Source organism: Hibiscus syriacus, unplaced genomic scaffold (assembly GCF_006381635.1).
Source record: "Hibiscus syriacus cultivar Baekdansim isolate YM2019G1 unplaced genomic scaffold, ASM638163v2 tig00111542_pilon, whole genome shotgun sequence".
Lineage (NCBI taxonomy): Eukaryota > Viridiplantae > Streptophyta > Magnoliopsida > Malvales > Malvaceae > Hibiscus > Hibiscus syriacus.
Genome location: NW_024063115.1, coordinates 657,433 through 684,407, shown reverse-complemented (window position 1 = coordinate 684,407; position 26,975 = coordinate 657,433). Strand labels below are relative to the sequence as shown.

At 38.5% G+C, this 26,975-nt stretch overlaps 2 protein-coding genes and 2 pseudogenes across 3 annotated transcripts; 2 read left to right on the top strand and 2 right to left on the bottom strand.

The window, feature by feature from the left end:
* Positions 1 to 107: 107 nt before the first annotated feature.
* On the bottom strand, positions 108 to 2,751 carry LOC120164716 (annotated as a pseudogene).
* A 3,273-nt stretch (positions 2,752 to 6,024) lies between these two features.
* Positions 6,025 to 16,107, top strand: LOC120164758 (importin-5-like). 2 transcript variants are annotated; one of them, XM_039174424.1, is made up of 23 exons: positions 6,025 to 7,251; positions 7,575 to 7,778; positions 8,315 to 8,419; positions 8,523 to 8,588; positions 8,678 to 8,842; positions 9,386 to 9,460; positions 9,540 to 9,694; positions 10,071 to 10,206; positions 10,291 to 10,360; positions 10,451 to 10,578; positions 10,678 to 10,734; positions 11,190 to 11,375; positions 11,507 to 11,599; positions 11,711 to 11,796; positions 11,875 to 11,941; positions 12,021 to 12,087; positions 12,161 to 12,297; positions 12,577 to 12,668; positions 12,781 to 12,847; positions 12,995 to 13,155; positions 13,359 to 13,365; positions 15,354 to 15,361; positions 16,094 to 16,107. In XM_039174424.1, coding segments are annotated over exons 1-21 (3,330 nt in total). In that variant the 5' UTR covers positions 6,025 to 6,039; the 3' UTR covers positions 13,360 to 13,365; positions 15,354 to 15,361; positions 16,094 to 16,107. The 2 variants fall into 2 exon arrangements, with proteins under 2 accessions (XP_039030355.1, XP_039030356.1); XM_039174425.1 differs by lacking the exons at positions 13,359 to 13,365; positions 15,354 to 15,361; positions 16,094 to 16,107 and having other exon boundaries at positions 12,995 to 13,156.
* LOC120164784 lies at positions 14,020 to 15,341 on the top strand (annotated as a pseudogene).
* Positions 15,687 to 19,198, bottom strand: LOC120164783 (tubulin alpha-2 chain-like). The gene is made up of 5 exons (XM_039174443.1): positions 18,918 to 19,198; positions 17,579 to 17,645; positions 17,053 to 17,120; positions 16,114 to 16,614; positions 15,687 to 16,023 (listed from the first exon to the last, which is right to left on the bottom strand). The coding sequence occupies exons 1-5, from the start codon at positions 19,196 to 19,198 to the stop codon at positions 15,720 to 15,722; spliced, it is 1,221 nt and encodes a 406-aa protein (XP_039030374.1). The 3' UTR covers positions 15,687 to 15,719.
* Between the last annotated feature and the right edge of the window lie 7,777 nt (positions 19,199 to 26,975).

The following is a 26,975-nucleotide window of genomic DNA, read 5'->3' as shown; positions in this document are numbered from 1 at the left end:
TGTACACATTTTTTCATTCATCTTGTCTCATAAGATGACATATCAGTTCTAGGAATTTTGGTTGTAATTTTATAGTTTTTCTATGCACTAAGGTGAGAATCCAAATACTTTGGAGGATATTGCATTCCAAGTAAAAATTTGCTTACATAGTTGATGAAGTCAGGAATTCAAATACAAAATGGTACGTATAAGAGAACATTGAGTTGCTTATCCAAATTCCAACATTATATATGAATTATGTACAGTGTGGCATTGACAGTAGCCTTTGCAAAGGACTATCATGAATGTCAATAATGAATGCGGAAGTAGCGACAAAAGCTCCACCGGCCGTTCAAATCGTTGCAGAAGCACTAGCCGGAGATTTAGAATGGCATGCCACGAATGACTCTACAAGTGGATTCACAAGATGTGGAGCTTCATCCTGCATGCACATCCATAACACTGAGATGAAAGAAGACATTCACAACAAAATCATATTTATTAACAGGAAAACCTGTTGAACCATGCTTCCTTCATGACACTGCCTTTAATCAATGACAAACCAGCATGTTTTAACTATTTTTAGGCTAATTGATTGAGGAAAACTAAAAAAGAAAGGTCCATAAATCTTGAAAGTGATTGTACTCGAGAGTACATTGATATTTATTTTATGAGAGGTTAATTCTAATTGTCACTCTTCCAGTGTGTCAATTTACTGTTGCATACATGCAGATCAGCTTGTCTGCCCACATGCACATGTGCGTGTGTGCGCGTTCAAGAGAGAGAGACCTGAGGGCAGTGGCCAACATTAGGGAGGACAACAAAGTCTTCTACAGTGTCGAAATTCCCGTACGCTCTTCCAAGTTCGATGCTTTCCCATGGATCCTTGTCACCCCATGCTATCAAGACAGGGCACTGCAGATAGAGCAAAACAAGAAGCATAAACCTAAGCTATCAAAATAACATTGGAGTGGAAGGGAACGAAGAAAGTGGATGAGAAATTAGTTTAAGAAACTCACTTTAACCTGCGGCAGTAATTCCTCGGGAAGAGGGCCACCCGAGTAGCATATGAACTCAAGAAAAACATCAACTGCATCGGGTTTCCTGGATGCAAGATAATCTGAACCAGTTCATCTGTCACTTGAGAGGTGTCATGGTAACACTGAAATGCAACACCAGAAGCAATTATCAACCAGTAGCTATGCCGCAAAATGTCCATAGAAACATCCAACTTGTGACTTGAAATCTTGGTTGTAGGGCCAAGGTCAGATGCTCGAACCTGAGTAATATCTAGACAAGCTAACTTACCCAGCTCACATAAAAAGATCAATTCATTTCTTACAAAAGCCACCACAGAAGATTACCTGGCAAAGAATGCTTCTAACTGACTCCTGTGTGGCGACTGATCTGAAGAAAGCTTTGCCCACTGCAGTGTTCCTGCCAACACATCATTTCTGCCTAGAAAACCAATATGGCTATTGCAACACTCTAAACCTTGGCTGGAAAGAAAACCTAAAAATGCTTCCATATCATTGTTACCTAAGCAAACTCTGAAATGATGCTATGAAAGGTCTTCCGAACCATGGCTGTTTTTTGACATGAAGCATGCGCAGCGATATATTTAATAGGAATAAACCCCTACAAATCTCCGGATTTGCGACTGCTGCTTGAAGACCAACCAGTCCTACAGGAAGACCCCCCATTATATTTAATGGAAGTTTTGCTCGTTCAGAAATGTTTAATATTAGATGAATTAAAACACTAACAAGGGTCGTTACCTCCAATAGAGTTACAAATAAAGAATGCTCTGTCTTTAACCACACTGCTACAGAAATCATTCAGTTGGGAAGCCCAAGTCTCAAATGTATACAATGAGCCCCCAACCTCGCCGGGACTTGGCTTGTCTGAGTATCCGTAGCCGATAAGATCAATAGCATATACCCTATGTGATTTAGCAAGAACAGAAATATTTTTCCTCCAATGATCACTGCAGTAAGCAAGAAATCACAAGAACTGAGAATTAAGTCTGCAAATAAGGAAGCAGGTTACTAAAAGGACACACTTGGACATTCATACACCAATTGCTTGATTAAGCATGTAAACGTTTGAACAGAAACCCGAAGCAATAATACCAACAATCTACCCTAAGATCGAAAGATTCCAGTTCGATAACATCGCCTAATAAGAGAAACAGCAATCCTTTCCTGGACAGGACTTGGAACAAAAGGAAAAAAGACCTCCACATGCATGGTATGAAAATGCAGAGAAGGACAACTATTTTGATCAGTTTTGGCAATTAATATTCACAGAAATTACATGTTTCCTATGAGGAGAAATTTTACAATCATGCAGACCTGTTTGCGCTAAAACCAAGGCAGGGCCGGAGCTCCCAGCACATTGATAGCGAATAGAATATCCCCTCCAGCTCCATGTACTACGAAACCAAAAGAAACATAATTAAAAATTACGGGCCTTTTAAATTATAACAAAAGATACAAAAATAGTACCGAGTTTGAAGTCGAGGCTGGGGGTCGACAGTGGTGTTGGTCTTGTCGTGAAGCTGACCATCCATGGGAGTGCTGGAATGGTCCCTTGAAATGGAGCATACAAGGAAGCCATTCGGCCTGGAGCGCGAAAGGGCGGAGCTTTGGGTTCTCACGGCGGTGCATGAAGGAAATGGGAGTGGGAATTCTAGTTTCGAGGAGGGTAAACTAAGCGAGTTGAAGGTCGCCGCCATTAACATGTTTTGCCTAGAGAGAAGGTGATGGGCGTTGGCAGTTGCTTGTGCTGTTGTGCAGGCATGGTGACTTGTGGTTAACGTTCAACAAAGCAAAGGAATCATTTTTAGCCAATGTTGGGTGTTAGTCCACGTAGCCAAATCTAAAACCCTCACAAATCACCATCTGCCCCTGCCTTTGTAATTTACGACATATATGCTTGGATAAATTACACATATAATATCTAAATTTTCAGTTTTAATCTATTTTAGTACTTAAATTTTTATTTTTTTAAATCATGTCTAACCTTTGGTTTTTGTTTCATTTAGTATTTTTATGGGTAAATTACATCATTTATCACTCAATTATCTTCTCACTCCTGTTTTGGTAATAAAGTTTAAAAAAATTTAATTTAACTACTCAACTTTCAAATTGCTCTTATTTTAATCACTCTAATTTATTTTACTAGTAATTTTTTGTGACATGACATTTTTTATTATTTTATTAATATATAATTTAAAATAAAAAAATTAAATTTTGAAAGTTAGAGTGATTAAATTAAGAGTAATTTTAAAGTTAAGTAATTAAATTCAAAAATTTAAACTCTATTGACCAAAATAAGAGAGAGGAGATAGTTGAGTGATAAATGATGTAATTTACCTATACAAAAGTAGCATAATGCAAATCACCCGTTAAGTTTTTAACGACGAAGTATTAAAATAAAACAAAAACTAAATGTTAGGCATGATTTTAACTAAATGCGTAGTTTACTCTATTTGTTTTTAGGTTAGTTATTTATTTAATCGCTTAATTATTTCTATGAATGTTTTAGTCACTTAACTGTTTTTTTCTAACACTCATATCTAATATTATATTTTTATTCCATTTTGATATGATAATTTTTCATTTTTTCAATGATTACGTAACATCATCTTACGATGACACTTTAATATCACTTTTAATTTTTTAACGACAGATGACAAAAATGAAATCAAAATGTAATATTATATATGATTTTAAAAAATATATAGTTGAATGACTAAAATAGATTTATATAAATAGGTTGGTGACTAAATACATAGTTTACCCTTATTTTTTATATGGCCTAATTGCATTTTTTACCCTTATACTTCAAAATATATTTTAGTTCTTAAATTTTTAACAAAACCTCTAAATTTCTATTAAATTAATTCGTTTGATGGAAAATAAATAGATGCCGATTTTGAGTCATTATAAAATTTATTTTAATATAAATATTAAATTTTAGTGTTAAATAATTATAACAAAACGTACGTAAAGATACCAGCTAAGCTATTAAATTTCTTTTAATATAAATATTAAATTTGGTGTCAGATAATTATAAATTTTTAATTTGATGTAATCAAATCAATCTCTAAATAAAGATACAAATATTTTGAAATTAATTTGTTATCATAAAATTTAATTTTTTCTTTTGACTAAATGACCAAGCTTGCCACAGAGTTGGCACTGCAACATGGTTCGCCCACGCCCCCTGTCTTGACTTCTCGCATTAGGTCCATTAGCAGATCGATTTGCCCTGGAATCTTGATGATAAGAACTGAAGTGTCCACGATTGACGCTGCCCTGAGCTACATTTGCACTGGCAGGAAGCAACTCAACTTGCTCATCAAATCCTGTCAATTGAGATTCGGCATCCATTAACATTGTGTAGATGTTGTCAAGAGACAACGTTTCTTTCATTGTTGTTATGATGGCCATGAAAGGCTGATATTCGTGTGGCAAGCCTTTCAAGATCGTAACGATGTGTTCTACATGAGAGATAGCACTCCCACAAGAAGCAAGGGCATCGCACACCTCTTTGACTCGTGTGAGGTACGTGCGCATGCTGTCACCACCTTTCTTCAACGAATGGAGTTTGTAATGGAGATTCATCACCGCTGTTGTGGACCTGTTTGCAAAGAACTGCAACACCTTTTGCCAAACTACTATAGCGGTTTCTGCTCCTACGAATTGAGGAAGAAGCTGGGGACTGATGGTCGATAGAAGCCAGGAAGCAACGACACTGTCCTGAGCAACAAACTCTTCATAGCTGTCATTAACACGTTCCTCACCATTCTCATCAACTACAGTTTCTGGTGGAGGCAGTAATGCTCCAGTTAAGAGTCGTTCCAGGCGATGGCTTCTGATGGTCAAGAGAACCTGTTGCTTCCATAGCAAGAAATTGGTTTCATCACGAACGATGTTGACCTTCTTGTTTGAGAAGTTCTTCGCACAACCAAGCTGAAGATCCATATCACGAACAAGATGCAGAAAGATTTCACGAGCAACGGAGGGGAAAAAGATTCCAGAAGTTCACCCAGAACCACCAGCGATTGATACCATCATGAGATGCATCAGTTAAATGGAATACAAAAATATCCAGAGATCAAGATTATGTCTATAGCCCATATGCTTAAAAGGTATTTATACACAGCTTGGTAAGCAGTTTCTGCCAATGTAAACACACTAACAACCACTAACAGTCTAGCTAACAGCTAACAACTAACAACTCACTAATCGTTGCTGACTAACAACTAACAACATGTATACAAACGTATATGCACATCGTATAAACCTCTAACATAAAATCTCATTAATCAGCACATGACTCTTCCTCACCTGATTTAATCAAGTGTTATATATTTTTCAGATAATTGAGATAATTTATTTATTTTCATAAAAATCTATTTATTTTATATTAATTTTTAATCATTTAATAAAAATTAGCACATGTCAATAAAATGAGCCTTATTTAATTTTTGGGGTAAAGTACATAGATAATCCCCTGATTTTATGGTGATGCTTTATTGAGTCCCATAATTATTAAAAATTACAAAATTATTCTCTAACTATATAGTGTTCATTTTTTGAGTCCCTCGACTATTAAAAGTTAAAAAATGGTCAATTGACTATTCATATATTCCAAACTCATCATTTTCTATTAAAAATTTGACGTCCATTATGAATTGGAAGTCAACCGGCTGACTGAGATATGATAAAATTTAATCATAGAATCTCAAACGACTATTATATCTTAATTAGCATGTTAACCTCTAGCTCAGACAACCGTCAATTTTTTACTCAAAAAAAGACGAATTTAAAACATACAAATAGTCGAGTTAGCTCGGAAGACAACCCTAGTTAGCTCACCTAAAACTATATAAATCCCTGAATCCACATTTCCAAACCCAAAAACCCTCTCCGAGCCTCTCAGCCTGTGAGCGAACAAATAGGCGCCGAATAAAACAAAAGAAGAGAGACAGAGAGAGAGGGATCATCGATTATCATTTTCATCATCGTCTTCTTCTTCTTCGCTGCGGCCATGGACCAGCAATCCCAGCTATCCATCGTCTTAGGATCCGACCCGGCTCCTTTCGAGACCTTGATCTCCCATTTAATGTCCTCCTCTAACGAACAACGTTCTCACGCCGAGGAATTGTTCCACCTTTGCAAGCAATATGATCCCGACGCCCTCTGCCTCCGCCTCGCCCACCTCCTCCAGGTCTGCGCTCAACCGCAGGCTCGTGCCATGGCCACTATTCTCCTCCGTAAGCTATTGACGCGTGGTGATTCCTATATCTGGCCTCGTCTCAACATTTCCACTCAGACCTCTCTAAAATCCGTGCTTTTGTCTCAAATCCAGTCTGAAACCACTCAGACTTTGTCTAAAAAGTTGTGCGATACAATCGCGGAGCTTGCTTCCAGTATTTTACCGGAGAACGGCTGGCCTGAACTGTTGCCGTTTATGTTTCAATGTGTGTCTTCCGATTCTCCTAGATTACAGGAGTCTGCTTTTCTGATATTTGCGCAACTGAGTCAATATATTGGAGATGTGTTGGCTCCTTTTGTAAACGATCTGCATGCTGTCTTTTTGAAGTGCTTGACTGAAAGTTCGAATGAGGATGTCAAAATCGCCGCCTTGGATGCTGTCATTCATTTTATTCAGTGTCTGACCAACTCATCTGACCGTGATGGGTTTCAGGATCTTTTACCGGCAATGGTGAAGACGTTGACGGAGGCTTTGAATAACGGTAACGAGGCAACTGCTCAGGAGGCCTTGGAGTTGCTTATTGAATTGGCAGAGACTGAGCCCCAGTTTCTCAGGAGGCAGCTCGTTGACGTGGTGGGCTCTATGCTGCAGATTGCAGACGCCCAATCACTCGAGGAAGGTACTCGCCACTTGGCAATAGAATTTGTGATTACATTGTCAGAAGCGAGGGAACGTGCTCCTGGGATGATGAGGAAACTGCCGCAATTTATTAGTAGGCTATTTGCAATTTTGATGAAAATGTTGTTGGATATTGAGGATGATGCAGCCTGGCATACCGCGGAAACTGAGGATGAGGATGCTGGTGAAACTAGCAATTATGCTGTCGGTCAGGAGTGTTTGGACCGTCTGGCAATGGCTTTAGGCGGAAATACAATTGTCCCTGTTGCGTCAGAACTGTTGCCAGCTTCTTTGGCTGCTACCGAGTGGCAAAAGCACCATGCTGCTTTGATTGCCCTTGCTCAGATTGCCGAGGGTTGTTCCAAGGTATATTCTAGTTCTATGTACTTTGTGAGTACTAATATTTGCTAATAAAATTACTATTACATTCATCTCCTGAAATGAATTAAGAAAAATTGCTTCCTTCGTGATGGATAGTCTTAAGTAGGACTGTACATGCATTATTAATGGAGTTTCTTGGTGTTTTCTATTTACTACTTGAACCATAGGGTGAAATTTTGTTTAGTAACTGTCTTCCGGACTCCGGAGTATTTAGTTTGTGTTAAAAGAAAAAAATGGGATCACATTGTGTCAGAGTTTGGTTACATTCCCTATTTTTCTTGCATTTTAATTTGTTGCTGGATTTGCAGGTTATGGTTAAAAATCTGGAACAAGTGGTTTCTATGGTCTTGAATTCCTTCAATGATTCCCACCCTCGTGTGAGGTGGGCGGCTATTAATGCTATTGGACAGTTGTCTACAGACTTGGGTCCAGACTTGCAGAACCAATATCACCAAAGAGTGTTGCCTGCCTTAGCTGCTGCTATGGATGATTTCCAAAATCCTAGAGTACAGGTTTGTCAAAAATATATAATTTACTTTCAGGATGCTAGATTATGCTTCTGACTGTTGCTAAAGGTTTGTTTCATGCTATTATTCCCTCTGTTGCTATACATAAAAATATTTTGTTCATCTTATATTTCCCTTTTATGTCTGTGTTTGCATCTGTGACGTAATTGATAACTTCCCCCAATCCCATGTTCATTCCATCTTGTTTCTGTAATTTCCAGCTTTTTAAGTTGTCAATGCATGCTCATGGCGTTTCTATGTGAATCCCTGTAGTAAAAAATTATTTGAGTGTATATGTTCTTATTTGTTTATATAATTTACTTGTGGTCATTATTAAGAAATTCTAAATGACCGAAAGATATCTTATGTTATCAAATAATGATCATGCAGTTTTTAGCTTATTCTCTTTGTGTGACAAATTAGAAGTTTTATCATATTGTAAAGAATTTTCTGTACCTTATATCCTGCCAGTATTTTCAAGGTTTTATGGTTTATTTTGTATAATAGTCTATTTATGTATATATGTCTTTGTGTGTGAACAGGCCCATGCTGCTTCAGCCGTGCTCAACTTCAGTGAGAACTGCACTCCGGAAATTTTAACATCATACCTTGATGGAATAGTTAACAAATTGCTTGTGCTTTTACAGGTATGTTGGTTGGAATTATAATTGTTACATCAAGAATGCATGGATTAACTTTATGAGTCGAAGAATATTTTTTGCTGGTCTAAATATAAGCCATACAATGCAGAATGGGAAGCAAATGGTGCAAGAAGGTGCCTTGACTGCTTTGGCATCAGTTGCTGATTCATCTCAGGTATCAATTTCCCCAAAAGAAACCTACATTGATTATTACTTCATATAGCATATCATGATGACTCAGTTTTACAATATGGTGGTTTGCAGGAGCACTTCCAAAAATATTATGATGCAGTTATGCCTTACTTGAAAGCTATTTTGGTCAATGCAACTGACAAATCTAACCGTATGCTTCGTGCCAAATCTATGGAGTGTATTAGTCTTGTTGGAATGGCTGTTGGAAAGGAAAAGTTCAGAAATGATGCTAAGGAGGTTGGTTAACGTGTAAAAAAAACCATGTCCTGCATAAATTTGTTTTCTTTTCCTTCTTCTTGTTATTTTCCTCTAAATTCATGGTAGCTGAGGCATTTGAGTTTAGAGATATTATTAGTTAGGTAGTGAAATGGTGCTGTGGAGCTAGTATCTACCTTCACTGTCCTAAAAAGTGCATTTCTTGTTTCTCAAAAGTATTTGGGTGTGCTAGATATTAATTTGAGGGAGTTGCCCATCAGGTTGTTCTCTCAGCTAATTTTTCCACTGATTATAGCAAATATGTAGTTAGTTAAGTCTAGTGAAATATTGAATGTTCACACACACACAGCGTTCATTCCTCATGTACTTGTTATGGGACCAAATTGACTTTCTAATTTTATGATTGCCTTTTTTGTCTATGAGAATGCACAACTGCTACACTTGATTCCAGATATGTTCATGAGTTTTGGGGTTATGAAATGCACAACTACTGCCCTTGTTCTGGAATCAAACTGACTTTAATTATATTGTTACCTTTTGTCTTGTTCTTCTCCTTCTTGCAAGGTTATGGAAGTGCTTATGTCATTGCAAGGATCCCAAATGGAAACAGATGACCCAACAATAAGTTACATGCTGCAAGTATGCCTATACTACAGAAAATGCTTAGACAATTCACATTTTATTTTTCCTTGCTTATAATTGTATCACCTTATTACAGGCATGGGCCAGACTCTGCAAGTGTTTGGGACAAGACTTCCTCCCTTACATGAGTGTTGTGATGCCTCCCCTTCTCCAGTCTGCTCAACTGAAGCCAGATGTAACTATTACATCTACAGATTCAGATAATGATATCGATTACTCTGATGATGAAAGGTTATATTTTTTTTTACTGTTTTAACTAGTTGTGCCAGTAAGCAACATAAATGTTGATACATGCATGTATATCTTGTCTATTCTCCACTTCTTCTCAATACGTTCCTTTCAAAATGGACAATCTGAGACAAACTCATGTTAGTATGTGCATACTGCATAGACACCTCATGGACACACAATATCCTAGCTCCCAGTTGTTGTCTTATAGCAATAGGAATTTATTTTGAGCAATGTTATTTGGTACACCTCATGGACACAGAGTTCTAGCTTAGCTGTGTTCATCGAGGTCTAGTCATTGGCTTTGAGGAATGGGATGTTATTTTGCACTATGTTTTTTGGTGGTATCTTACGATTATGTCTGGTATTACATCCATAGTATGGAAACCATTATCCTTGGGGATAAAAGAATTTTGATCAAGACTAGTGCCCTGGAGGAAAAGGCAACAGCGTGCAACATGCTTTGTTGCTATGCTGATAAGTTGAAGGAAGGATTTTTTCCGTGGATTGATCAGGTGTGTTTCAGTTCATTGTATTGGGTTATTATTCTAGACTTCCTAGCAATATGATACTAACAAAAAGGTCGACATATGATGCAGGTTGCTCCAACTCTAGTTCCTCTTCTTAAATTTTATTTCCACGAAGAAGTTAGAAAAGCAGCTGTTTCAGGTAGAAGAGTATGGCACACTTTCTCTTAAAATATTTTGCAAGTTTGTTAGGCTTTTATCAAATTGTCTTGGCCAATTTTTTTGTTTGTAGCCATGCCAGAGTTATTGTGTTCTGCAAAATTAGCTGTGGAGAAGGGAATAGCTCAAGGGCATAGTGAGACGTATATTAAGCAATTGTCTGATTACATTATTCCGGCTCTAGTGGAGGCATTACATAAGGTTCTTATTGTTTCTTAAGAGTATTCATGTATTGAAGCTTGCTTTATTGGTCTGTTTTTTTCCTCATGGATGAAAACTTAAATTACCATTTTCTTGCAGGAGCCTGATATGGAGATATGTGCAAGCATGCTAGATGCATTGAACGAATGTGTACAGGTTTGTGCTATTATTAAATGAAGATAGTTTTGTATTGTCTATTCTGTTCACTGTTATTTGTTTGAAGTTATTCTGCTTTGGATGAATTTTGTTGGGCAACAGATGGTTATAAGCAAAAAGTGTTGATAAATAAATTAGAACTAGAATGCTTACTTTAACTTAATATGGCATTTTGATATCAGCTAATAATTTGAACTAATGACTGAATTTTAACCTGATGTGTCTGTTAAAAACTGCATCCTAGTATTGTCTTGGGCTGTTTCTGATCCCTTGTTTCCTTTTCTTTTGGTCGATTCGTGACCTTTGTCTTTTATTCATTTTAGTTCACATGCATCAGTGTACCTTTGACAAATGTTCTGTGGGTTGATCTAATTCTCTTTGCTGTTGCCATTGTTTATAATATGTATTAATTACCAGGTCTTACATTCCAATGTCTGAGAATTCGTTTCTTTCAGATCTCTGGTCCTCTTCTAGATGAAAGTCAGGTTAGATCTGTTGTGGATGAGGTCAAACAAGTAATTACAGCTAGTGCGAGCAGAAAACGTGAGAGAGCTGAAAGAGCCAAAGCTGAAGACTTTGATGCTGAGGAGGGAGAGTTAATTAAAGAGGAAAATGAGCAAGAGGAAGAAGTTTTTGACCAAGTAAGTCTTACAATAAAATCTATATTTGATACAGCACATAAATACTGAGCAATATTTTTTTACCTTTCTTTTTTCTGTTGCAATCCATTAAAACCTCTTATTTCTTGCGTTAACGAGCATTCTGCTTCCAGGTGGGTGAAATCTTGGGAACTTTGATCAAAACGTTTAAAGCCTCTTTCTTGCCTTTCTTTGATGACCTATCTCCATATCTTTCACCTATGTGGGTAAGTTCAAGGCAAGTTGTTTCTGGTTCCAAAATCAGTCGTTAAGGAACATCCTGAATAAAAAATTTCTTTCCAGAAGTATGCTCATCTCTATCTTCTTCTAAAATACAGGGAAAAGAAAAGGCAGCCGAAGAAAGAAGAGTTGCAATTTGTATTTTTGATGATGTTGCGGAACATTGTCATGAAGCAGCTTTAAAGTAAGCTGCCTACTTTAATATACTAATTATTATCATAGAGAATCATTTGATGCAATTACTGTAATGTGTTTGAAACAGATATTATGACTCGTATCTTCCATTCTTATTGGAGGCTTGCAGGGATGAGAACCCAGATGTGCGACAGGTCTGTATTTTTCTTACTTCTGGCATCCAAAGCACCAGTAATTGTTGAGATTGTAATCAATTTTATGATTTATGTTCAGGCAGCAGCATATGGACTTGGTGTTTGTGCGGAATTTGGGGGACCTATATTCAAGCCACTTGTTGGAGGTAAATATTTGCAGGATAGTCTCCTAGGTGTTTATTTCTTGTAAGAATTAACATTATTTGTGACTTCTTCCAGAGGCTTTAGCAAGGTTAAATGCTGTAATACGACATCCTAATGCTTTGCTACCTGAAAATGTCATGGCCAATGATAACGCTGTTTCCGCTTTAGGAAAACTATGTCTGTTCCACCGCGACAGTATTGATGCAACTCAGGTATGGCAGGCAATAAAAATAGCTTTCCAAGTTAATTAGACCTTTTGATACGGAAGGAGAAATCTGTCGTGTGCATTAAAACACATATCAGATTTCTGAGCTATTGTGTTAAGTCCCCAAATTTATGTTCTTGTTAACACAAGTGTCAATTATTATTACTTTTAGATATTCTACAACTACAGATTGATTTTAGTAGTTGTGTATTTACAAAGTAGCTGGTTGCTCTTGTTTTCTTGATGTTGATTTGCCTTGAACATACATCCCCTTTGTATTGTGTAGGTTGTTCCTGCATGGTTAAACTGCCTGCCAATCAAAGGTGATCTGATTGAAGCCAAAGTTGTTCATGAACAACTTTGTTCAATGGTTGAGAGGTAATATCGGCCTTTTATTATCGAACTGTACTGATCCCATTTTTGAAGTTCATTTCCCCCTCAATATGTTGTTACTGCCCATGATATAACAATATATCTAATGTGCGTTCAGATCGGACAATGAAGTTTTGGGTCCCAATCATCATTTCCTTCCAAAGATTGTCTCAGTATTTGCGGAGGTAAAAAAATTTTCATGTCACTTAATCTTTAACCTAAAGGCGATTGCTATTTGAATTGTTTGTTCTGAATTCTGTCGTGCTCGGTTCTTATTTATCTGGTAGTTCGACTTTAGAGTGCCATTCGATGAACCATATACTATTTTGTAGGTTTTATGTGATAAGGATCTAGCCACCGAACAAACAGCAAGCCGGATGGTGTATCTACTGAAGCAGCTTCAGCAGACTTTGCCACCAGCAGCATTGGCCTCAACTTGGTCATCTTTGCAGCCGCAACAACAGCTCGCTTTGCAGTCCATCCTCTCCACATAGTTAGGTACATATGCTTGACTGGCATCTCATGTGTCGAAGCATATTTATATACGGTATTCTTTTTCGGACATTTTTGCGTGATGTTCGATTCGCAAGGCAGCAAAGGAGGTTTGATCTGAGGGTGAAGAAGTCATCAGTGATTGAGATTAAATTTATTTGATTTTATTATAGAGTGAGCGTGCATAGTATAAGGTATCTATTTGTGCAATGTTCTTGATGCAGTTTTGTTCTTGTGTGTTTCTTCGTTTCAGTTTTTCATAGATTTCCCGATTTGGATTTGTAATTCTTTCATTATATTGCAATTTTGATCATTAATAATATAATTGCTTGTCGTTTTTCTCATATTTAACGTTTTTTTTTCTTACAATATAATTGAGGTCAGCTTAAAGATATTAGGGTAAATTACTTGTTTTTTACCTAAACTGTCAGTTTTGATATGTTTTAGTACTTAAATTTTCAATTTTATTCAAATTCATGCTTAAAATTTTAGTTTTTGTTTCATTTTAGTATCCATAATCAAAATTTAACGTTATGTTTTGAAGAAAATTTGAAATTTTAGGTATTAATACAGATCAAAACCTACAGTTTAAGTACTAAATATAATAAGCTTTTAATAGTGAGATATTAAAATGAAACAAAAATTAAATATTAGGTATGATTTTGAAAAATTGACAATTTAGGTATTAAAATGGATCAAAATTGATAGTTTTGGTACTAAATGCATAGTTTACCCAAGATATTATTATTGTTTTGTCATGTTTGTATTAGTTGATCAAAATTTAAAGTTAAAATGATAAATTTAAGGGGCCAAAAAGATTTTTTTTCCATTATACACATAAGATAGAAAGAATTAAACCTAAAAAATGCATGTAATCGTTATATTACATTTACTCGTTTTTTGTCAAGAAAAATATGTACACACTATGTTTTATTAAACTTACTAAACAGCATTAAATTATATTAGTAGTTTGGTTTCTTCCTCTTTGGATCCTTCCAAAGGGTGAATTCTGTTGTAGTGGGAGGCTACTTTCTCCAAGTGTCATCCCCCTGACAAAATCTCAAATGATTTGGTCAACCCAACCTTGAGATTTGAGTCACCAACAATGGAACATATAATAATGCCCAACATGCAGACAACAACGAGAGACAACCCTCCCACCACTTAAAAAACCCTAATACCCTTGATATAAAAGCCAAACCCAAGGTTTGCAAATTGAAGGAGCACCATTCTCTCCAATGGAACACCACCGAGCTCAATGCCAGCCGAAGGGCAAACTGTAGGAGAGATTTGCTGCAGGTAGGACTTAGGAGGAACAAGTTCGTCGGTGTGAGGCAGAGGCCTTCGGGGAAATGGGTTGCCGATATCAAGGACACGACTCAGAAGATAAGGATGTGGTTGGGGACGTTCGAGACGGCCGAGGAAGCCGCTTGCCTTCTCTGGGGTTCGAATACGCGGACCAATTTCGTGACTCATGTTCCGACAGACTCCCGTCTCTAGTTGAAGATTAGGAACCTGCTTGATCATAAGAAGAGTTTAAGGCAAGGGACTTGTAATAATAACACCAACTCCAACAAAATCACGATTAAGGCAAGCACTGTGGTTAGCATCAACGGCGGTATCAGTAATGCCGGTAGCGCTGGTAGCGCTGCGTTCCTCACCGGGGATGATGGTTTTACATGTAACTAAATCCAGATGTTTGATGGCGCGTACAGGCCGGAGTTGAGCGACTTTCCCGGGGAATTTGAACCGGCCACGTCACAATTCAGTCAAGTCTGGCCTGTTGAAACAGGGTTTGATCAGATTGCATTAAGCCAAGGAATGGAGATGCCACAAGATGCTGGTCTTTTTCCTCAAGGAATTCATCAGGAGCTTCAGGAATTCGAACGCTTGAAGGTAGAAAGACAGATATCAGCAAATTTATATGCAATGACTGGGGTGAATGAGTACCTTCAGATTTCATTCGATCCAAATGATGCTATCTGGGATCTTCCATCGCTTTGCCACTTTTCTGCCGTAGCTGATTCTGTCTTTTTTACCGTCAAAGACTGTAACTTGTGGTTGTCTGTTCCTAGTGTTTGCTTTAGAAAGAATTTGAAACAACAATTTTCACTGCTTGAAATGAAAATCACTACTGTTTCAGTTATACACCATGTGGTAGGACGAAATTACGAACTCCGAATATGAACCATAAAACAGATAATGAAGTCCGAATATGCATCGCCTAACCCTTTCTTCACTTATATTTGAGTACGAGTGTCAAATACGAATATACGACAGAACTAAACAAGAAGACAGAATGGTAGATTATAAGCCAATTCATTGCTCATGAAACATATAGACAGAATAACAGACAACATTTATAACAAAATAACATTGAACAGTTAACGCAACTGTAGATGTTACTTCATGGATGGCATTGAAGGCAAGATTGTGTAAGGAAAATAAACATTTAACACACAGGAAGATAAAACGATAGTAAGGCACCGGAAAGGGGGTGGGAATACCCTCCGACGATGAATGGATCTTCGATGTAAATATCTTTGCGTGAGAACATCAATAGTCTTAGGCATCCTCTTCGTCGTCAACACCTTCAGCACCGACTTCTTCGTAATCTTTTTCCAGAGCAGCCAGATCCTCAAGGGCTTCGGAGAACTCACCTTCTTCCATGCCCTCACCAACATACCAATGCACAAAAGCTCTCTTTGCGAACATGAGATCGAACTTGTGGTCGATGCGTGCAAACACCTCGGCCACTGCTGTGTTGTTGCTTATCATGCAAACAGCTCGCTGCAGCTTAGCGAGATCGCCTCCGGGTACGACAGTTGGGGGCTGATAGTTAATACCACATTTGAAGCCAGCCGGGCACCTGCGCAGCCAAACAAAAATGCTTCGTTAACCCCTTAGCATTCCATAACCTCCTACAGAACAAAACCTAGATATACGAAATTCTCTTTACCAGTTAACGAACTGCACGGTCCTCTTCGTTTTGATAGTAGCAACAGCTGCATTAACATCCTTGGGTACGACATCTCCTCGATACATGAGGCAGCATGCCATGTAGTTCCCATGCCTAGGATCACACCTAGCCATCATGCTCGAGGGCTCAAACACAGAACTCGTGATCTCGGGAACAGATAATTGCTCGTGGTACGCTTTCGAGGCCGAGATAACAGGTGCATACCAGGAGAGCATGAAATGGATACGAGGGTATGGAACCAGATTGGTTTGAAACTCCGTAACATCCACATTTATGGCTCCATCGAACCTCAAGGAAGTCGTAAAGGACGATATGATCTGAGATATTAAACGGTTCGAGTTGGTGTAAGTTGGCCTCTCGATATTGAGCGACCGGCGGTAGATGTCGTAAATCGCCTCGTTGTCCAAGAGCACAGCCACATCAGTGTGCTTGAGAAGGGAATGAGTAGACAGAACGCTGTTGTAAGACTTATTTAGGCAACTAATCTTGAAAAATTAAAAAAATGGGTAAATTACAAATTTCATCACTGAACATTATTCACTCTCCTATTTTACACTGAACTTTACTCACTCTACTATTTTGCATTGAATTTTAAAGTTTTCAATTTCCTCATTGAACTTAATACTTTAGATTTTGTTTCACTGAACTTTACTCTCTCTCTCTCTCTCTCCTATTTTCCCATTCTGTTGTTAAATAATTAACAACGTTAAAAACGACACCGTTTAAAAAAATAAAATTTTCAACAAAACGTCTTTTTTTTAGATAATTCAAATTCATTAATCCAAAGAATGCAAAAAAACTGCAACAAACAACCAAAACTGGAAGATTAACTAAATCCCTCAAGCAACACACAACCTATCATTAATCACATCCACTCTATTTACACTATAATGTTGTAAACGAATACCTACAACAGACCTGATACAAGTAACAATCTCCTTAATAGAACCTACAATTACGTTCTTCCCCAATGAAATAAAGAAACCCTATCCAAGCAAGATTAAGAATACAAACAATAAGGGATTTACCCATCAAGCTATCAATAACCCAACTTACAACATCATCCTATTCATAATGCCTAGTATGCAAACAGAAGAGTTGAAGCATTCTATCCCAAACTCTGTTAGCAAAAGAGCAGCCCATGAACAAATGGTCCCTCGACTCAACGACATCACCATTACACAGCAAACATCTTACATCCGTATCCACACCCATACGAGCCAACCTGTTCAAAAATATCATCCAAGCCACAATGGAGAGCTTTGGAATGTGATATGGAAACCACACAACTTTATGCCTTCACACCCTCTCCCTCTGTTCCCAAATGTAGTCCCAAATACATTTGCAATTTATTACAACCCAATTCACATTAGCTCAAAACATACTCCTAGCCTCTCATCTCAAACCAAGCAGCTTCTTATAGTCCAGCTATAATGAGGCTTACTTCAACCTGCCAAAATGCAACTCCTTTAAATACATAGCTAACCAAGCAACCCATAAAGAGCCCTCCCCTGCAAGAATAAATATAATCAAGATGAAGCTGCAAGTTCTATTCCAACATAGTAAACTACTAACCCTCAAGCCTTCATCAGATTTGAGAGTGCACACTTTCTGCCAACATACACGAGCCACCTTTCCAAAAGAATCTCATGCACATATGTTTAAACTTTCTAATCACCACCTTAAGCAGAAGAACTTGCATACACAAATAATTTGAAACACTAAACAAAACGGCTTTAATCAATTGAAGCCTACTACCATAACTAAAGACCATCCTAGACCAAGCCCTAAGCTTATCCCCTATCTTACACAACAAAGGATAACAATCTTTTTCGTTAAATTTCCTTGTCACCAAAGGAATTCCCATATATCTTACTGGCAAATTTTCATGTTTAAAACCATTCAACCTACAAATATCAGCAAGCTCACCCCCTCAGACCACAAGCAAAAAAATCAGTCTTGCTCGCATTAAGGCTCAAGCCAGACATCAGATAGAACTGCTTTGGCACACTCAAGTACCCTATAATAGAATCCAATGAACCATGATAGAAGATGAGCAAATTATCAGCTAAACATAAATATGTCAGAGGAAGCCTCCTACACTTAAGGTGAAATCTAAAGACACCCTATTGGGCAGTCATATCCAACAATCAAGAAAGAACATTGATCGCTAAAACAAAGAGATAAGGAGACAAAGGATCCCCTTGCCTCACACCCCTAGCACGCCTAAAGAAGCCAAACAAGTGCCATTAAAAGAAACCAAAAATCTAGGGCAGTGAGACATGCCTGAATCTGCCCCTAAACACTTCAGGCAAGCCTATAACCTCTAGCACATTCATCAAAAAATTCTAATCGACAGAGTCAAAGGCCTTCCTTAAATCAACTTTAATGGTACAACTTGGGGAAAGAGACTTCCTAGAATAACCCTTGACAATCTCCTAGGCCAATAGAGTATTATCCACAATACTTCTCCCTTTAATGAATGTTGATTGATTGGGCATAATTATTCCAGGAAAATACACTACTAATATTGACACCAGAATCCTAGTAACAATTTTATAGACAACTGAACAGTAGGATATAGGCCTAAAGTCTCGAGCCATACAAGCACTAGGGGACTTTGGTACTAGCACAATCGCAGTTACATTAAAAGCTAGTAGCATAACAAAAGAATGAAAAAATATCTAACAACATCAATGAAATCTACCTTAACAATCTCCCAGGCATACTTGAAGAACCAAGCAGTATACCCATCAAGTCCTGGGCTTTTATCATTGCCTTACCAGAATAAAGTCACCCTAATATCCTCTTCAATTACATCTTTAACCAAATCCTTAGCAGCCCCAGCAGGAAGAACATATTGCAACAAATCCTGCAATTGCTCAACCATAAAACCATGAACATCTGGATCAACAGTACTAATAAGATCAGTAAAGAACCTAACCATTTCTCCTAACATCTCCTCAAAAGTTTCCAATCGATCCCCTACATCAATCTTCATCAATCTTATTGTATTATGCTTCATCTTCTCCAAAACAGTGGAACGGAAAAATTTTGTTCCCATATCTCCCTCCCTCAACTACTGAATTTTAGCTTTCTATATGTAGAAGGCAATCTCAGCTTTTTCAAGCTCGATCGGCTCAGCTTGAACCTGTTGCTCTCTCACAATATCACTCTGATCTACATGAGAAAGATTAAATAATTGTAGTTGCTCTAAAAGTTGCCTCTTCTCAACCACACGAGCAGAAATCTCAGCATAACAACTCTTATTCTGCTCCTTCAACACATGCTTAAGCCTCTTCATTTTCAAAAACAGTCTCTGCATTGGATCCCCAGAAACCTCAACAAGCCAAGAAGGCTAAAAAATATCGTCATACCCCACATTAGCATTCTAAAAATTAAAAAAAAAACAGCTTAGGTCTACTAGCTTGATTATCCTTATGAGACCAAACAATGCCAGGGCAGTGATATGACGCCCCTAGAGCTTAGAATTCAACAAAAGAATCAACAAAGGACTACATCCAACTATGATTAATCAAAACTCGATCCAACTTTCGGGCCAAAACCCCCTTAACCTGCTTATTAGTCCAAGTAAATTCAGGGCCCGAGAAAGGGTTATCCACAATGACCAAATCATCCTTACATCTAACAAATTATTCTATTTCAGCGGTAGGATGAGACCCAACAGTCTCAAAGTCAGAGCTTGCTTCCACTGAAGCAATGACATTGAAATCGCCACCAATAATCCAAGCCTCACACCCAATAATACCTTGAAGCTCACACAATTGACTCCAAAGTCTCCTACAATCAGTACCATGATTACTTCCATAGACATCGGTAATAAACACTCTATGCCCAGAGATAATTCCCATAACAGACAAAGATTGATCATTCTCTCTAACAACATCAAAATTGAATTCTTTCCTCCATAAAACCTGTTGACGAAAACGGGTAAAGAAAACGAAAGAACACGAGAATTTTACGAGGTTCGGCAATGTGCTTACTTCCTCGGTGCCTAGGCGGCGCTAGAATTTTTATTCAATGATCTTTTAGGTCTAGGTTACATCTCTATTTATAATAGAAAACCCTGGTACATAATTACAAAATTAACCCTGTACCGTACCGCGGGGGCTGCGCCCCTGCACCCCCAACCCACATAATTTGTAACCCCACAACGAGACTTTCTTTGTAAGGACAGTTGATGTTCGCTTTGCTCACTCCGCTCCATCTCCTGTCCTCTTTACTGGTATATTTATGAGCCATACCTAACAAATCTCCACCTTGGCGAATATCCTGCCCCTTGGAAACTTCAATGTGGGTTGGGTTACCTTGCTTCTTTAACAACTCGAAACATTCAACAAGTCCAAGCAATGCTTGAACTTGTCTGTCGTAACTGGCTTGGTGAACATATCAGCGGCATTCTCATCAGTATGTACCTTCTGAAACAAAACCTCTCCAGATGCAACCAACTCTCTGATCTTGTGGAACCTTACATCAATATGTTTAGTTCTAGCACGATACACCTGATTCTTAGCCAAGTGAATAGCACTTTGATTATCACAAAGCAACTGAACTCCACCTTGTTGAACACCCAACTCCTTCACTAAACCAGTAAGCCATAAAGCTTCTTTTGCACCTTCAGCCGCTGCCATGTATTCAGCTTCAGTTGTAGATAGTGCCACGACAGATTGAACAGTAGACTTCCAACAAATAGGCCCTCCACCAAGAGTAAACACATACCCTGTCGTAGATCTTCTATTATCCACGTCGCCTGCATAATCTGAATCCACATATCCTACAACCAAAGGATTATCCCGCTGACTCCCAAAAATAATTCCATGTCCCACAGTACCCTTTAAGTACCGAAAGATCCACTTGACTGCATCCCAATGTTGCTTACCAGGTTTAGACATGTACTTACAAACTTGACTAACAGCATGAGCTAAATCAGGACGAGTACATACCATCGCATACATCAAGCAGCCAACAACATTAGAATACGGAACCTTTGCCATATTTTCAGCTTCCTTATCTGTCTTAGGGCACTGTTCTGATGAGAGCTTAAAGTGATTCGCCAATGGAGTGCTAACTGGTTTCGCGCTGCTCATCGCAAACCTTTATAGCATTTTCTCAACATAACCCCGTTGAGATAGCCGCAGTTTCCTTGAGTCTCTGTCCCTGCAAATTTCCATTCCAAGAATTTTCTTTGCAGCACCTAAATCTTTCATATCAAATTCCTGACTCAATAAAGTTTTCAAACCGATAACATCATCCATGTTCTTCGCAGCAATCAACATATCATCAACATACAGTAATAGAAAAATAAAAGAACCATCATCAAGGCTCTTAACATAGACACAACAATCATACTCACATCGGTTGTAGCCAATCTTGATCATATAGGAGTCAAACCGTTTATACCACTGTCTCGGAGACTGTTTTAACCCGTACAAAGATTTCTTCAATCTGTAAACTAAATGCTCGTTTCCAGGTTGAGTGAAACCTTCAGGTTGCCGCATGTAGATCTGCTCCTCTAAATCACCATGCAAAAAAGCAGTTTTAACATCCATCTGCTCTAAATGCAAATCCCAACTAGCCACCAATGCAAGTACTGCTCGGATTGAAGTGTGCCTGACCACAGGAGAAAAGATTTCATCATAATCAACTCCTTTCTGCTGTGAAAAACCCTTCGCTACCAAACGAGCCTTGAACTTCTCCCCCTCTTGTTTTGTTACTGTTGGTTTCTTCTTATACACCCATTTGCAACCAATCGGCTTCTTACCCTCAGGAAAGGGAACTAGCTCCCATGTGCGATTGTGATTCAAAGACTCCATCTCCTCAACCATGGCTGCCATCCACTTGTCGTTTTCCTAACTAGTAACGGCATCATGAAAAGTAACTGGATCATCACTGCTAACAGTAAGTGCAAAATATACCAAGTCTTCAAAACCCAATCTGTTCGGAGGCTTTATATTCGTCCGTCTCACCCTGTCTCTGGCGAGACTATAATCCTGCAAATCATCCGTAGTGGAACCACCAGAAGTCGGTTGAGAAGTTTCTGGTTTCTCAACTGGAAACTGCTCGAAATCTACCACTGTCGTGTCTTGCTTCTGCTGCAACATAGACTGTTCATCAAAAACGACATCTCTACTAATCACAACTTTCTTCGCAACTAGATCCCAGAACTTGAATCCTTTGACACCTTTCTTGTAACCCAGAAAAATGCACTCCTTCGATTTTGCATCAAGTTTGGATCTCTCATCAGCAGGTACATGCACATAAGCAGGACAACCAAAAATCCGTAAGTTATCAAAAATAACATCATGACCAGTCCATACCTCTTCTGCAACTTTCCCAGCCAGCGATGCCCTTGGCGATCTGTTGATAAGGTAACACGCCATGTTAACAGCCTCAGCCCAGAAGTGTTTGGGAAGCCCCGCATTCAACAGCAAACATCTGGCTCTTTCATTCAACGACCTGTTCATTCGTTCCGCAACACCATTCTGTTGTGGTGTCTTGCGCACTGTAAAATGCCTCTGAATCCCATGCTCCTTACAGAATTGTAGGAACTGTGAATCTGTGTACTCCGTACCATTGTCAGACCGCAAACACTTGATTTTTCGTCCTGTTTGGTTTTCTACCTCAGCTTTCCACAGCTTGAACTTCTCAAAAACTTCAGATTTCTGTTTCAAAAAATACACCAAAACTTTCCGTGAAAAATCATCAATAAAAGTAACATAGTACCTAGATCCACCCAAAGACGATGTCGTGGAAGGCCCCCATACATCAGAATGCACATAATCAAGAATCCCTTGAGTTGTGTGCTTCGCAGTCTTGAAACGGACTTTAGTCTGTTTACCAAGAACACAATACTTGCAAAAATCGAGCTTACAGCTTTTGACACCATGCAACAAGTTTCTCTTGTGTAATTCTGCCATACCACGTTCACTAAGATGAGCAAGGCGCATATGCCATAATTTTGTTGTATCATCACAGGACTCAACAGAGTGAACTCCACCTGCAACGGTACTCCCTAACAATCTGTAGATATTCCCTGCAGTCATCTTGCCTTTCATCACAGTCAATGCTCCTTTAACAATCCGAATGGTTTCCCTATCCTCGTCAGCCTTAGGGATAAAACCATTCTTGTGCAAAGTGCCCAAGGAAATCAAATTCTTCTTCAAGTCTGGGATATGTCGAACACCTCTCAACGTCCGAACGGAGCCATCGTGCATCTTTATTCTGACATCACCAATACCAACAATATTGCAACATCGATCATCACCCAAATAAACCGAACCAGAATTAACCGGCCTGTATGTCGAAAACCATTCCCTATTTGGCGTGATGTGATAAGAACATCCAGAATCAAGAATCCAAGCATCCGTCAATTGTGTCGTTGAAATAGAAAGCATATCACCCTCACTGCAATCAGAAGTATCATCCTCGACCACGTTTACAGACTTGGATGAGCCATCACGCTTCTCATCAGTCTGCTTTTTCAACTTCGGACAGTCTCGCTTCATATGTCCCGCCTCCTTGCACTTGTAACAGTGAATCGTCTTCTTATCCCTGGATTTGGATCTGGAATTCCGCTTCCCGGACCCTGCCTTCTCTAGCTTCCGTCCACGATCTCGATTACCCTTGACATATAAGCTATCGGCTTGAGAGCTTTCCCCTGCATTCTGCTTCCGCTGGTTGTGAGCCAACAAGGCTGCAGTAATCTCCTCAACGTTGATAGTCTCTTTCCCATATGTAAGAGTAGTCACCATGTGTTCGTAAGAGGAAGACAGAACACAACAGAATCATCGCTCTGTCTTCATCCTCAATTTTCACATCAAGCCGAGCCAGATCAGAAACGATTTGATTGAAGACATTCACGTGTTGCGCCAAATCGTGATCGTCCTGCATCTTCAGCCCATACAGCCGCTGCTTCAGATACAGTTTTGTCGTTAAGGATTTGGACATAAACTGACTTTCCAACTTCCTCCAAATTTCGTCTGGAGACGATAGATGCATGACGTGATACATGACCTCGTCCGCCAAGCATAATCGTATGGTTCCTGCCGCTCGCTGCTGCAATTCTTCCCAATCTTCCTCATCCATCGACGTCGGCTTTATAGGTCGCAAAGCCTTCAAGATCCCTTGCTGCGCCAATAGATCCTTCACCCTCGTTTGCCATAATCCGAAGTTACCCTGACCATCGAATTTCGCGACTTCGAATTTTGCTCCTGACATCTGATACCAATTGTTGACGAAAACGGGTAAAGAAAACGAAAGAACACGAGAATTTTACGAGGTTCGGCAATGTGCTTACTTCCTCGGTGCCTAGGCGGCGCTAGAATTTTTATTCAATGATCTTTTAGGTCTAGGTTACATCTCTATTTATAATAGAAAACCCTGGTACATAATTACAAAATTAACCCTGTACCGTACCGCGGGGGCTGTACCCCCGCACCCTCAACCCACATAATTTGTAACCCCACAACGAGACTTTCTTTGTAAGGACAGTTGATGTTCGCTGCGTTCGCTTCGCTCACTCCGCTCCATCTCCTGTCCTCTTTACTGGTATATTTATGAGCCATACCTAACTGTCGTGACCGTCTTTCGGTTTGGGCCCCGGAATTGGGCTTCGACTTGAATGAATTGGGTTAGAGTCGCCACCGACCATTTTAAAACGAATTTAGGTAGGTCGGACACCATCTTACCTGATCTGCGTTTTACCAGAAGTGAATCGGGTTCGGGAGTCGGTTACGGTCAAGGAAGGATTAGCACCCTTGAACCGCCCTTTCGGTACCAATTAATTTGCCGATTGTCTTTAATTACGAAAATTAGAAAATTTAAATTGAAATTTAGAAATCCGATTCGAATTACTTACCTTTGATCGGTTGAAATTATTCTAAAAGAAAAATCGAAAATGTTAGATAAAAAACAATAAACAAATATTAAATGAATCGCAAACAAAAATAGTAATAATAATAACAAGTCAAAAGAAAAAAAAAATTAATAAGTGAAAAAGAAATAAATAGACAGAAATAAGTCAAAGAGGAAAGAAAAATATGATAGATAAAAATAAAATTAAAAAAGTAAAAAGAAAAAAAAGGTAAAGTTCAATAGTAACAAAAAAAATATGACGGAATAATAATAATAATGATAGCGATAAAATACAGTAAGACGTTGGGGGACCAAATTAAAAAGAATAAAATTAACGGGCCAAATTGACATTAAAATGGACTGTAAAAAAAATTGAAAAAGTTAGGAGCCAATTCACAAAGATAAAAGAAATGTAAACCGGGACCAAATTAATTGAATTGCAAATTCGGAGTCAAAATTACAAATAGTGACCAAAATGAAAACGATCCAAAATACCAGGGACTGCGGAGAGGATTTAAAAATCCTCTATTTGCAGACCAATCCTTCGTAAAACGATGCCGTTTTGAATTTCGTATTTAAAGCCGAAAATAGGGTTATGTTTCTTCATTTCTCTCATTTGGTCGTTTTTCCCTCTCTCTCTGCGCTCTCTCTCTGCGCTCTCTCTCGTCTCTCAAACTCTCTCAAATGGGAGATATTAGGCCACAGCTCCGGTGGTCTCCCCGTCGTGCCAACGCCGTGCCGGCCGCCGCTGCCGGCGGCCGTAGGAAACCCAAACCTACCAAAATAACTCCCCCAACGTCGTGCACCCGAATCTGAGCCCCAAATCTTTAAAACACACCCAAATAACCGTAGATCTACAAAAAACCGTTCGACACCTACCCGTCTCCGGCGACCTTTCCGCTTCCAATGGCCCTTCGTGGCCTAGATCGGGGCTGTCTGCTTTTGTTTTTGTTTTTTGCTGTTGTTTTGGTTTATTTTGCGTTCTGGTTGTGTTTTGTTTGGACTTGTGTTTGGTTATGGCTCTCGGTGTACTGTGGTTATGTATGTGGTTGACGTTTGGTGTAGATCTGTGTTCTCTGTTGGATGGTACAGTGGGTTTGAGCCCTCGGCTTACTGTGATGGTTTTTTGTTTACTATCTTCAAAAAAATCCCCCCCCCGTTGATGATGGTGTTCTGGTTGGTATTTATAGGCCTCCACCGGCCGTTGTGGTCCCGAAATAGGGGCGCTCGTGACCGGTCACCCCGGGATGGGTCAGTCCCGGGGATCTCGGCCGTCGTTGGCACTGTTGCCCGTCTGTTTCGCGTGGCTTTTGGTTGCCCGGGTCGTGCGGCGCCTTGGTTGAAACTGGATATGAAACCTAACATGCTGCTGGGCTGGTTCAGGCCCAGTCTTTGTTTTTGGACCCCGTTTGGACCCTGACAAAAACAAATAATAATAATAATAAATTAAATTAAGTTAATAAAATGAAATGAAATAAAATAAAATAAATATTAATAATAATATAGATTATATAATATATATGTTTCAAAAAAAATTAAATTATATATTATATATAAAAACATTTTCAAAACTATATATTATATAGTTTTCAAAAATGATTTTAAAAATATTATATAAGTTTTCCAAAATGTTTTGTTAAAACTATATATTATATAAATTTTCCCAAAATGTTTTTAAAAAATATATATTATATTTTCAAAATGATTTCAAAACTATATACTACATAATTTCCAAAATGTTTTAAAACTTATATATTGTATATAAGTTTTCAAAAACGTTTTAAAAAAACTATATAATACCTATTTCAAAAATATATTTTTCAAAAACATTTTCAAAAATTATACTATATTACTATAATAAAAATAAATAAATAAAACGCCCAAAATCCGGACGAAAATGAGTGTCTACAGCTGCCCCTCTTTGTCCTTTTTCGTGGAACGAAAAATAGGACAAAGACAAAAAGACA

Coding starts and splice junctions, on each gene's coding strand:
- LOC120164758 (XM_039174424.1), top strand. CDS start 6,040: ATGGACCAGCAATCCCAGCTATCCATCGTCTTAGGATCCGACCCGGCT. Junction 7,252..7,574: donor TTGCCGAGGGTTGTTCCAAG/GTATATTCTAGT, acceptor CTGGATTTGCAG/GTTATGGTTAAAAATCTGGA. Junction 8,589..8,677: donor CAGTTGCTGATTCATCTCAG/GTATCAATTTCC, acceptor GGTGGTTTGCAG/GAGCACTTCCAAAAATATTA.
- LOC120164783 (XM_039174443.1), bottom strand. CDS start 19,198: ATGGGAACAAAATTTTTCCGTTCCACTGTTTTGGAGAAGATGAAGCAT. Junction 17,646..18,917: donor ATTAGGGTGACTTTATTCTG/GTAAGGCAATGA, acceptor TTATTCTTGCAG/GGGAGGGCTCTTTATGGGTT. Junction 16,024..16,113: donor ACCGTGCAGTTCGTTAACTG/GTAAAGAGAATT, acceptor TTGGCTGCGCAG/GTGCCCGGCTGGCTTCAAAT.